The sequence below is a fragment of the Pseudopipra pipra genome, chromosome 8, assembly GCF_036250125.1.
Source record: "Pseudopipra pipra isolate bDixPip1 chromosome 8, bDixPip1.hap1, whole genome shotgun sequence".
Classification (NCBI taxonomy): domain Eukaryota; kingdom Metazoa; phylum Chordata; class Aves; order Passeriformes; family Pipridae; genus Pseudopipra; species Pseudopipra pipra.
In genome coordinates this window covers 20,333,459-20,345,963 of record NC_087556.1, presented here as the reverse complement: position 1 = coordinate 20,345,963, position 12,505 = coordinate 20,333,459, and the positions used below count along the sequence as shown (strand labels likewise).

Below are 12,505 nucleotides of genomic sequence, written 5' to 3'. Positions count from 1 at the left end.
TACCATGGGCCAAAGCTGACTGAGCCCATCATTGACACTGGTAGCATCCCTATGATAATATATTTAAGAAAGGGTAAAAAACACTGCACAGCAGCTGAGAGAGGAGGGATTAAAAAACAAACAAACAAACTCCCCTTCAGACACGCAGATGAGCGGAAAAGGAGGAGGAGGAGATGCTCCAGGGTCTGGAGCAGAGATTCCCCTGCAGCCAGTGAAGACCACAGTGAAGCACGTTATCCCTCTGCAGCACCACTGTGGAGCAGAGATCCCCCTGCAGCCTATGGAGAGCCCATGCCTGAGCAGCTGCTGGCAGGAATTCCGGCCCATTGGGGACCCACACTGGAACACGCCATTCCTAACGGACTGTACCCTGTGGAAAGGGCCCACATTTGAATAGTTCTTCAAGAACTGCAACTCATGGAAAGGACTCATGTTGGAGAAGTCTGTGAAAGACTGTATCCCATGGGAGAGTCCCCATGCTGGAGCAGGGGAGCAGAGTGAGGAGGAAAGGGTAGCAGAGTTCAAGTTATGAGCTGACTGCAATTCCCATTCCTCACTCCTCTGTGCCACTTGGAGGAAAGAAGGCAGTAGAGTGGGGAAAAAAGGAGGGAAGTTGAGACTGGGAACAAGGAGGCGTGGGTGGTCAGGGCAGGGGAAGGTGTTTTGAGTTTTGGGTTTGTTTTGTTTAACTGACAGTAAATTAATATCCTCAAATCTGCTCTGCTTATGACAGTAATTGGAAAGTGGATTCCCTGTCTTTATCTCAACCCATGAGCTTTTTTATTTTATTTTCTCCCCATGTCCTGTTGAGGAGGGGGAGCAGCAGCTCAGGGTGCGTCTGGTAGCCAGCTAAGGTAAACCCATCCAAAACATGAAAAAAAATTTCCAGGGCATTTCCAACACTCATTTTATGACAAATATCCTCAAAGTGCTTTTTAAATCTGATTTATACTGCACATTTTTAAAATCATTTATATGAATTGTGACATATGTTTGGGATAAAAGACACTACATAAAATAAAACTGTCCTCAAAAGTCAAACATATTTAACAAAAATCCTCTATGAAGGATCCTTATGTCTAAGAGCTCTCTAAGCCTTTTCCAAGAGGTGTTTCTTTTAAAAATTAACTACACATCAAAGTAGTATCACTACTCTGCTCCCTACTCCATTTATCACAGCAGGGAAACAGATGCTAACAAAACCCCCACATCCCAAAAGCAGATTCTTTTCACTCATGCTAATGACAGAGAAACTGTCATTGTGACTTAACTCAGTCACCATTCATGGGATAACAGATCAGAACTGCCCTCAATCCCCTGAGTATGGCATCAACTACAGATATGGATATTCACAGCTGGAATTTAAAGCTATTTGAAGAGAAAAGTAGTAATTAAAAAAAACCCACGTGGACAAACATACTAAAGTAATTCAAGCCAAGCTGCCAAACAATCCCGCCACGCAAGTGCTCTGCTACTGTGCATCATTTCCTGAAGGCAGGATGGACTGACTTCAAAGAAACTATGACTTTGTCTTATTTTTATATTCTGAGAATAACAAGCCATTTTCGTTTGTCTCATTCTATCTTCTCAATTTTAAATGGATTTTAAAATTGAGTTATAACCTGCTGAATTATAACCTACTGAGTTATAACCAGATGAATACACTGAAATGAGGAAAATATTCTTTTCACATCTGCTGACAGAAACTGTTTCTCATTTCAGCAAACTGAGGCTGCAGGTGCTAAGCTGCACCCTGCCATCCATGCAGTTTTCTTTGAAATATATGCAGTTTAATTTAGATATGCTAAAATTGATTTTTAATAATATGTTTAACAAAGAGGGTTAACTTCAATATGTTTTGTCATCATTCAAGTTGATTTGTAAATAGATTTATTTGCTCATTTGCCAGTCAAGAGTACTAATTAAGATCTGTCACAAGTGTCATCCAGGAGAAACTTGAAACTTTACTTATTTAGTTGATAAGCAGTAATAACACAATATTATGAGAAAAAACAATCATTCTGGCTTCTTGCCCAGTTACATCAAGTAAAAAGATTCAGCAATGCATGGCTGGTTAAGGAACGACCAAAAACTCTGGGGAAGAAAATCTCATTGATACAAAGCAGAATTGAGTAGCACAGGGAAGCTCAGAGTAAATGAATTTAGAACAGCAGTTATTTTCATGGTGATCAACACAGCTGCTGGCAGATAAAAATTTTCAAGATAGTTAAAGCAAACAAAACTTGCTTGTATTTGTAACATTAGAACTATATCAATCTATTTCATATATAAATTTCATACCAGACCATTGTCACATTAGAAGACCTGTTACATGGGGCAGCTATGTAGCAAACAAACATCTCCCTGGCCTTCATGTTGTATTTACCAGCGTTACCTCTTCCATCTTTTGTTTTCAGTGAAATTAACATCCTTTAACTAAAGTATTACCAGTATATGCCCATATATATATATATATATATATATATCTCTACACGTGCTCAGAGAGCACATGTATAGATATAAATATAGATATATATATTTATAAACAAACACATGCCAAAACACCAACTAAGCATTATTCCTGATTGCCAGAGAAAAAGCAGCATTTTTAACTGAGACATCTGTTTCAATTGTTACTTATTCTATACAATACTGACTCAAAATAGTCACCTTGCACTGTTGCTAAAAATAATCTGTTTTCTGAAACTACCAGAATATCTGTTCAATTTTACACACTGAGCTCTATTTCAAGAATATATCCCTGACTATAATAAATACTGCCATGCATTAGTGGGGTGAAAATTAACAACTAAGTACTTATGAGGCAATAATTACAACTGGGACAGTATTATGTGCAGCAAAACTGAGGGCACTTCAACAGAAAGGTGTTTACAGTTCACCATTTTTGCCAGGTACAAAAAAAAAAAAAAAAAAAGGCAGGAGGGCAGGAGAGGAGCATATTTCTTCTGTTTAGTGAAATGAATTCTGCAAGAGGGTACTGCATTTTTCACATTGCTTGACCCAATATTAATTTTACTTTGTCCTAAATTTTATTAAGCATCAGGCTTTCATATTGTAACCTAAGATTGTACTAAGTAACTATTCAGACAGAAGCTGGACGGGAAACAATTAAGGCTTAAATAACGAAAGACAGGAGCTTGGAGTCTGAATGAACAGCATGAATGTTTCTGGTATAGAGGCTAGCAGCTGAGTAGTTAATATTGATAGGAGGTCACTTTTAGTTTCTGAGGAAAAAAATGTTATCCGAGAAAGGCAAAATATTCAGATGGCAACTGAAAATGTTCTCCAAAATTCTGACACAATTTCTAGAGACACTGCCTGATTGCAGTTAGACAAAGAGTCTCTGCAGATAGACTACTGAATCTAACTTTCTTTAACTTCAGATGATTATTTCATCCTCCAGGTCTATTTGTTTTTCTCTTCTCCAACTTGTCTCTATGACACAACCTCTACTGAGGATGGACTATCATATATATCACTGCCTGCCTGTACAATGTACAACACAGCATAATTTAATGAAAACTAGATTTCTAGTTTCTGCCAATACAAATATTGGCAGAAAACTGAGCACCTTCTTACCTTGGTAACCAAGTAACACAGGGCTTTTATTCTCTTACCGGTTTTGATGTTGGGTATAACAAGTTGTGTAGGTGAATTTCTGTTTCCGATGCCTTCTTTCTTTTGGTTGATAGTTGTGATGAAATTGCTGAAAGTGGAAAACTGATTTTTGGCTCCTCCCTCCAACCCCTGTAATTAAGATGACAATATGCTATAAAGGGCTAATACATTACTGCAAGAGTAATCCTACCAGTGAGGTATTACACAGAATTCTCTTAAATACGTTTTATCTTGAAATCAGAGAGGTAAAAACTAAATGAGACATAAGTAATGATTCTGCAATTTTGTTTCAAATTAAATCAGGAGATACACCATAAAATTCCTTTTCATTACATTAAAAAACCTCAAATATTAATTTGCAGGATGTGAAGATATCCTTGGACTACTGTGAGGAAAACACAGTACAATTAGAATGCTGACAATATTCAGACTGTCTGTATCCAAATGTCTAACTCCTCTTATATTCCTCCCTACATCCAACTCAGTTTAAACAGATGAAAGTGTCACATACTCCTTTTTCCAAATAACCCTAATATACTGAAGTATTCTTGAAAAATTTCCCAAGACTTGAAATGCAGAGCCAAAAATTCTAACTTGCTAATAAAACTTAAATACTGACTACCTGGGTAAAACTCCCAAATGATTCCAATTGTCAGCATCTGCTGCTACGTAAGAAAGGCTAACCAACAAACATTTGTTAACACAAATGCTAAAAGGAGAGCTAAAAGGAACTCTACTTGAGTACCACAAGTCTCTGCTAAGAAGTGTTGTGTACTAATGTATTTTAACAACAAACAGAAGTGAAATCACACAACAGACTTCCAAAAGACTGTGTCAGTTAGTCTGTTTTACACTCGGTGCTATTAGATATAGTTATTTACTCTTGAATTTGCAAAGTATGGATGTGTTAAGGGGTTTGCCTAAGATGATAGAAGTCACATGATGAAGATTTTAATTTTCATATCAGCTCCAAGTCATCAGTTGATATCAGGAAAAGGTAGGTCAACCGAAAAAAAGATACACACTCTTCCTGCATATCATGATTTTCAGCCTCACCGAACCTAAAGACTCATTTGTTTGATATTTGGCATCTCTGCTCTCAGCTGGAAAAAAATGTTTCCATGAAAATCAAAACTTTAATTCCCATAATGAGAATAAAAACCCTAGAATAATTAGCATCCTATCAAAATTTTTAAGCCAGTACATTTCCCTTTCCGCTTAAGAGAAATAAATTTGAACTACAACATGTAGCCAGAATTCTGAGGAAAGAACTTCACTTCCACCACAACATCCTGAAATACCACCAGGAGGGTAATAACAGCCCATAAACCTACCACACCACAGTGTGCACAACCCGGAACACTGCCAGGAATTTTAAATAACTGTGGCACAAATAGCTATTTTTCCATGGCTTATAACTCAGTACATAACAAACCTGAACAATCAGCAGGACTTCTAGCTTTAAAAATTCCAAGTTTCAATTTCTAGTTCCAAATTCCTTGTATGAAACAAACATTCAAAACTAAAATGTAACTACCACAGTAATTTTTGCATTAATTTTTTCTTTTGTTCTACAATCTTTGAAATATCATAAAGATGCTTCTTAAAAAATCACCTGGCATGTGACTGGAGAAAAACAGACCCTGAACAAAGATCATTGACTGAAAAAGAACTTTTAAACAAATCCAGATCTGAGGTCAATCTGCTCTGTCACAAAATGTATGTTCCAGGCAGAAAACCTCTGAAGCTCAGACTAGCCAAATTATGACGAATAGGGAATAGATAGCACAGATAATTGAGAAAATGAGATTTATGAAATAAATTATTGTGACACCCTTTTTGACTGACTTAGCTTTCCAGGTTTTACTCCAGCAATGCCACTAAAATACTACAGGTGAACAGCTATTTTAAAACTTTCTTCTTAATGCCACCTCCCTCAGAAGTGATCATAAAGAACAAAAATTGCACATGCTGTAACTCCATCATCCTGCTTCAAGTGCAGTTCTAACAAAGACAGACATATGGACAAACAAATGGACAAAAGCTTCATTGGAAGGCTCTGGAGGAATACTGGGAAACTTCATGCTCATTAATGAGGAACTCTGACAACTCCTGGGGTGTAATCTAGGACAAGAGCACAGCACCATGTCATACTTACAAAATTTTGTAGGAGGTCACTGAGCTTCTGAGCCTACACACATACTGCCATCAGAAAACTGAACATGCACTCCCCTACCCCCTCCCCACCATAAGGATTGAGTATGATTAGAGGGAGTAAGTGGATCAAAGTCATCTTTAGTCCTGTTTTAAGAGCATATTAATAATCCACAACTCTGTTGGCTTCTTAGTGGAAGTTTTCCAAAACATTACACCCTTCGTAAGACTGGAGAGGTACTAGCATTCTATTTTATAAATCTGTGATTTTCATTATTGAAGTGAAATTAAATGGTGAAAACAAGTCAAACTGTTTGTGAAGAGCACATGCAGACTGCCCTCTGGGAAGAGGCAAAAGATCATCTAGAGGAGTTTCTTGAAAATCCTATGTTAGCCCTAACATTGCTTATTTAAAAGCCATATGTATGTGGCAAGCAAAGACTAGTGAAAACTAAAAGATTTTCTTTCCTGTGCAAGAAGACATGGAGGACACTCATTACCAAAAGGCAACTGACAATGCAACAGCCTACACAAGAAGCAGGATTTCCCCTTCCATTCATAGCTTGAAAGGTGTAACTTTGGACTGGTTTTGCTCCAAGAAATCTCTGTTTGTTCCTGCTCACTAGGGAGCAAGTTATTTACCTTCCCACGAGTTTCTTTTCAGAATCTGAATACTGACATCCAAACCATCACCCCTTGTGCATTATTTCTAATCACCATTTGGACCATAAGAAAAGCCTGAACTCCTTGCAGGATTAAGTTAATTTGTTCATGGATTAATTTAAACTCCACAATGTTCCTTAGAAATAAAAGAAAGAAATCAAACAAGCATTAAGCAACTCATTTTCAGCTATTCCATTAGAATTTTTAATTCAAGAATTTGTTCTAAAATCATGCTATGTAAGATGAATGTCACAACACACTTCACTAACCCCTGGAATTAGATGTGTCAGCTGGTCACAACTGGGGCTTAGCAGATCAAGGGTCCAATACCCTCTTTACAGCAACTCGAAGATCTTGCAAAAGCATACCAGCATTCCCTGTTTGGTGTATTTCAATCAAAACTGGCATTCTGTTACAGAGAAACCCAGGGCTATGGAATTGTCTCTGACATCTCTCCACAAAACTCTCTCCCTCTCTGTAACATACTATCGAACCCCCTCTTTGTAAATTCAAGCCCTGCCCTGCATTTGACAAGCAGTGACATCCAGCCAGACCTGAGCTCCTCTGCAGCAGGTCAACTTAGAGAACTTGTGCCTGTGGGCAGCGGTTCAGAGGTACATGAAGGACGTTCACTACAAGGAAGTTCTTCTGATTCTTTAAGGCAGTTGGGATTCTCCACGGCTGTCCAGGTGCACACATTTTTCATTGGCTGAGCTGAGCCTGACACATTTTACGCCATCACTTGTATCTTTATTCTAAAGGACTGGTATTTGCCATACAAAGTCTGGAGATTTTCAAAGGTAAAAATAACTCCTGGGCACTTGTCCATTACAGACTTGTCCCACCACACTGGTATTTGAATCACAAGAACAAACACAGTCTCCCACATTCTGACAAATTTGCAAAGCTGAAAGTCTTTCAGAAGATTGGAACATTTAGACAAAACATAAAATTGGCAGAATTGCTCCAAAGAGTTTGTAGTTTGCATATGATTACTTAGTTCAACATTACAACTATTTCCTGACATTCATAAGTATTATATGCTCAATCTTTTAACATTCAATTATGTAAAATGCTAATTTCTAGTAAGTCAGATACTTATCAAAACTGTTGAACTAAAATCTCATAAGTGTATTACTTAACTACAGGATTAGTAATGTTTTTGCTCTGCTGTTGGACTGAAGTAACTTGTCCCAAGTTTTAACACCAAGCTACGTAAGATATTCAACTCATGCCAGGAAAATTTTCTGCTGACCATACAATGTTACAAAACATAAAGAAAATGACAACTTCATTTTAATTAAAAATCTCAAAGGAGGCTTCTGAAATGAAATTTTTCTGGCAAATACCGTTCTCCCAGTTTTTTACCCACGCTAACTCATTCATGATTTCATCAAAACGTTCTGTTCTGTCATCGTTGCTTCAACACAAAGTAAAAACCGTAAGACTTCTTAAGAAAAAGTTAAAAATACAGAACTATTTCTCATCAACTCTCTTGCCATTAAGTGTATTGCGCTCAAACCCTCCACCCCCGAGAACCCTTAATGAACAGTCACCAGTGCTGCAAACCCTCAGTCATGACTAACCCCCCGGAGCAGACCGTTGTAAAATGTTAAAGAACTATAAGCGGATGGAGAATTTATAGCTTCATTATGTCACTGCTTACAGATGCACTTGTTATTTTTAAGAAACTTGAATGAAAGCCTCTCAACGGAAAAGAACATGAAAGAAAACGAACACGATGCTTCCTCCCTTCCCTCTCCCTTCCCAAATAAAGCGGCAAACACAGCAAACGAACATGGAGCGGCACAGCCGGTCCTGGTCCCCGGTCCGGTCCCGGGGGCGGCTGCCCGGGCGCTGACGGGACCTACCCCGGCAGCCGCGGTGGACGCCGACGGGATGGGCGGCAATTTCTCTCGCTCCTTTTCCTTCTCCCCTTCTTCCTCTCCTTCCTCCTCCTCGCCGCCCTCCTCGGCTGACGGGGGCGCGGTGCTGCCCTGGCTCAGCTCCGCGCCCGGCGGGAGCCCCTTGCCGGGGCCGGGGGGCAGCTCTGCGGCGGCCGTGGCCGCTGGCGGGCTCTGCAGCGACATGGTCCCGATCCCGGCCGCCCCTCAGCTGCCGCCGGCACCCGAAACTCCGCGCCCTCCTCTGCTCCTCCGAGGAGCCCCCGCGGGCACCCTCAGCGCCGCCGCGGCACTGCAGCAGCCGAGCTGCTCCCGGGCGCCCAGACACCCCCGCACGGCGGGGCGGAGCGGAGCGCAGGCCGGCCGCCCCCGCCGCGGCCCCGCCGAGGAGGGGGAGCGCGGAACGCGGCGCAGCTGAGGCGGCGGCGCCGGACCCACCGCCCGGGCGTCCCCTCGCCGGCCGCGCCACCTACAGACCGCGGGCGGGAAGAGGGGCCACCGCCGCCGCCGCCGCCATGTTGTTTATAGGCGGCTCATGGAAACGCGCCTGGTGACCGGGGCGCGGCGCGGGGGCAGCGGAGGACACGGCGACGGAAACTCCGCGGCGCAGGAACCGGCGCGGTGCCGGCCGGGCAGCCGGGCTGGGGCCGGGGCTGTCCCTGCGCAATCGCTCTGGAGAGCGCTGCCGGGGTGTGGGGCCACGAGTAAACACACAAGTAATAAATATAAACATAAATAGAAATAGAAATATAAACATAAGTATAAATATAAATATAAATCTGGCGTGAAAGGCCCTCGGCGCGGGTACCGTGAAGGCAAGCCCGCTCCTCCTTCACCCCGGGCTGTGCTGCCAGTGGCACCTCTCACACCAGTGGTACCTCTCACACCGTCCTGTCACCTCTGGGCACCTTCCTCGCGGCTTCATGTCATGTTCACAGGAGGAAAATACAGAAATCATAGAATCGTTAAGGTTGAAAAAGCCCTTCAAGATCATCAAGTCCAACTTCGACCAAATACCACTGTGCCCACTACACCATATCATGAGGCTGAAACCTTATTGTGAAGGACTAAACCATATTGTGAAGAATGGATGTGTAATGAATGTATGAGATGAAGTGTTGAACTGAAGTCTTTGTCCTGTCTCTGTTCAGTGGCAAAGCCAGAGCAGTGCCAGGGGTGTGCAATTGGCAGGTCTTGGCCCTTTGTTTGGGCAGGTCTGGGCAGCCTGAGGCAATACCCGCTGCTGGAGCCTCTGTGCGGCTCCCTGGGCATGTTGAAGCTTTGCTACAATTATATGAAGAAAAATTGTCTTGAGAAGAGGTGCTATGTTGAATTGGTTACAATATAGACCAAATGTAAACAGCATTTGGCTGTAGGGTACTGAACTGCCCCTTGGCTTGGTATGTGCAGGTACAGGAGCTCTGCTGCATGTGAGGGGACCATGTTGTGTACCCTAAACTACATCGAATTTAAGTCCTTCAAACTGCCAGATGGAACAAGTTTCTTTCAGATCACTCTAATCTTGTGTCTGAAGAAGAGTTTCCTTCTCAGCTTCAGGAACAGAGTGTGAATAGCACTACAGACCACTTGAAACAAATCTTCAAAATAGTTTTTCAGATGGAGGTAAACGTGATGGTTTTTCTGAGCATTGGCTTTACACAAGTAGCTCCTGCAGGAGCTGTGGGAAAGATCTCTGTAAGCGGCATAAAAGCAAAGGCACAATAGGTACTGCAGTGTTAATCTAACACACTGAAAAATGCTTTTCCTTTCTGAATGAACTGGCAGACCTGGAGTTTTTTAGGTTTCCTTAAGAAATGGCTTTGTCTCCTTACCAAATTAAATATGAGATCTGGTTTTCCAAGAAGTTCACTGTCCTCACTGTGCTGACTTCCCAGTGGCTCTCAGCAGTTTGCATGAATAAGCGACCTGCTGCACTTAAACAAAGCTCCCCAAACACTCACTTATCTTTTTCCTTTCCATGCCAAGAAATAACATAATGATAGTAATTGCAGCAACTCCAGTACAAGCAGCTTTACACCCAGTGGCAGTCCCTAACTAGAAATAATTGGCACAGCTGTTTTGTGGAGCTGTGCCGGCTTGAAACATGGAAAGATCTGCTCCCTTGAACCTGCAGAGAGAGATGAAACAAAGAGAAAATGAAACGTAGGAAGGCAAGTATAGGAAAAAACTCATAATTTTTTTTCAGTTCCATTGAGCTATAAAGGCCTGATTTTTGACAGCTTCAAAAACACTGAAATAGCCTTCTACCAAAATTATCTCTCAAAAAGCTAATGCAACATCAAAGACATGAATTTTACTGTCCACGCTCTCCTGTGCTATTTGAAGCTGAAGCACTCTATTGAACTAAACTAATTAAAGTGAATATTTTGATTCATGACAATTATGAAAATAGGCACAAAAGTACTGTTAAAAATTTCTTCCTATTTTTGTAAGAGAGTAAAGGAACCACATACTGAAGGAGAAGCAAACACATTTTCCTACCTCTAACGATTGTAGCATACATCTGGTGCTCAGGGTTTGAAACTAAAAGTGATGATCTCAGAGGTCCTTTCCAACCTGGCTGATTCTATGATTCTATGATAATTCATAGATCCACAAAACAGTCAAAGATGTAACCACAGAGGTGAAGGACATGTCTAAACTGGCTTTCAGTTTGATAGCATGGATGGGTGCTAGCTGGGAGCAGCAGTGCTGCATGTAATGAGGCAATGAATATAGACCCTGCAGTCATTTGTTGCCAAAGTGATGAACTGGGTAGTGGGCAATGGAGCAGTCAGAAAACAGGATAAAGACAGTCTGTCTTCTAAAACACAAGATTCGTAGGATATACAGCATACACAATTTTCAAAACTAAATGGAAGTATGCAACTGCCATTCTACAAACTTTATGAATTTGTTGGCCAGATGGCCTGGGAGTCTTGACAGAGGGCCATGCACACTCAGTGCCTGTATTTTGAAGGACCCTTTCCTTAATTTTTAAAATCTCTTCTAAACTGCTTAGAAATCTTAAATCACATGGTGCCAGCTACCTCACAGTATTTTTTGGGGATAGGAGGAAAGGTGAAGTTCAGCTGAAAACTGTTGCTCATGCCAAGCACATGCTGCTTGGGCCTACATATCCCCCCTGGTTCCTGGCTGAGTTTGCGGTCCCACTAGACCCCATGCTGGCATGCCATGCTGCTGGCTCAGATAAACATATGTACACTGCAATAACAGCCCTGAATGATTAGGTGGGAGACACAGGCAGGATGTGACCCTGAACAGATTTTCTTCTACATATGGAAAGAACAGTCCTGCCTTAGCAGGGTGTTGATCCTTTCAACCAGAATAAGACCTCCTTGACAACTTATTTTAAAATGGTTCAAAAATATGTTTCTTCTATCCAAAGAGTTTGAGTTTTCAGGAAGGGGAAAAAGTCACCGACACATCTCTGTGCAATGACGTGGCCAGGCACAGACCGCCACTAGGAATGACAGATGGAACCAAACTAAATGCTAACATTTGTTCACAAATGATTAGTAAATGCTTACAAGTAATAGACGCACTCACAGAGAGTGGCATTTGGGAGTGATACACAAAGGTAAAAAATAAAAAGGGCTAAATTCTCTGGCTAGTATCTTCATGACGAATGAGAGTATCTCACATGTTTCTCTGCAGTCAGAAGTCAAATTCAGTCATAGCCAAAATTACCTCTGGTTTAATTCAGTAACATTAGGGGTAAGTTTGGCCCATTATTGGACTCTCCCTGATCCTCAAATGGTTTACTAGTGTTTGCAATCAAATGGTGTCAAACATCTCTGGTGCAAACTGGTATTTTAGGAACTGAAGTGACCTGTGTCCTTTAGAAAAGGTAGGCTGAATTTTGCCATTCAGTTGGCGATATACTCGCATCATACATCTGTACTGTGTCTCTCTCTTTTACTGAGTAGTCCTGTTTCTTTCTCTTCACACCTTTTGAAGATCTTGCACACTTCCCAGTAAAAAATATTTGGATGATTAAACAGATGTGTGCTTTGTAAGATAGACCTTGAGTGGGCACAAGGGGAAGCAGAAGAGGAAGCAAAGGCTGGAGACAACCCATTTCCTCTCTATGGGAGTAGGCGAGAAAGAAATGGCTGGGAGTT

General features: G+C 41.5%; 1 protein-coding gene across 1 annotated transcript in view; it reads right to left on the bottom strand.

Annotated features, from left to right (window-relative positions):
* HECTD2 (HECT domain E3 ubiquitin protein ligase 2) overlaps positions 1-8,857 on the bottom strand; it is a 36,342-nt gene extending 27,485 nt beyond the window's left edge. Inside the window, exons 1-2 of the mRNA XM_064662882.1 lie at positions 8,328-8,857; positions 3,639-3,768 (exon numbers count right to left, since the gene is read on the bottom strand). Coding sequence (XP_064518952.1) covers positions 3,639-3,768; positions 8,328-8,546 — 349 coding nt within the window. The 5' untranslated portion in view covers positions 8,547-8,857. The remainder of the gene's footprint in view (positions 1-3,638; positions 3,769-8,327) is intronic.
* Positions 8,858-12,505: the final 3,648 nt, after the last annotated feature.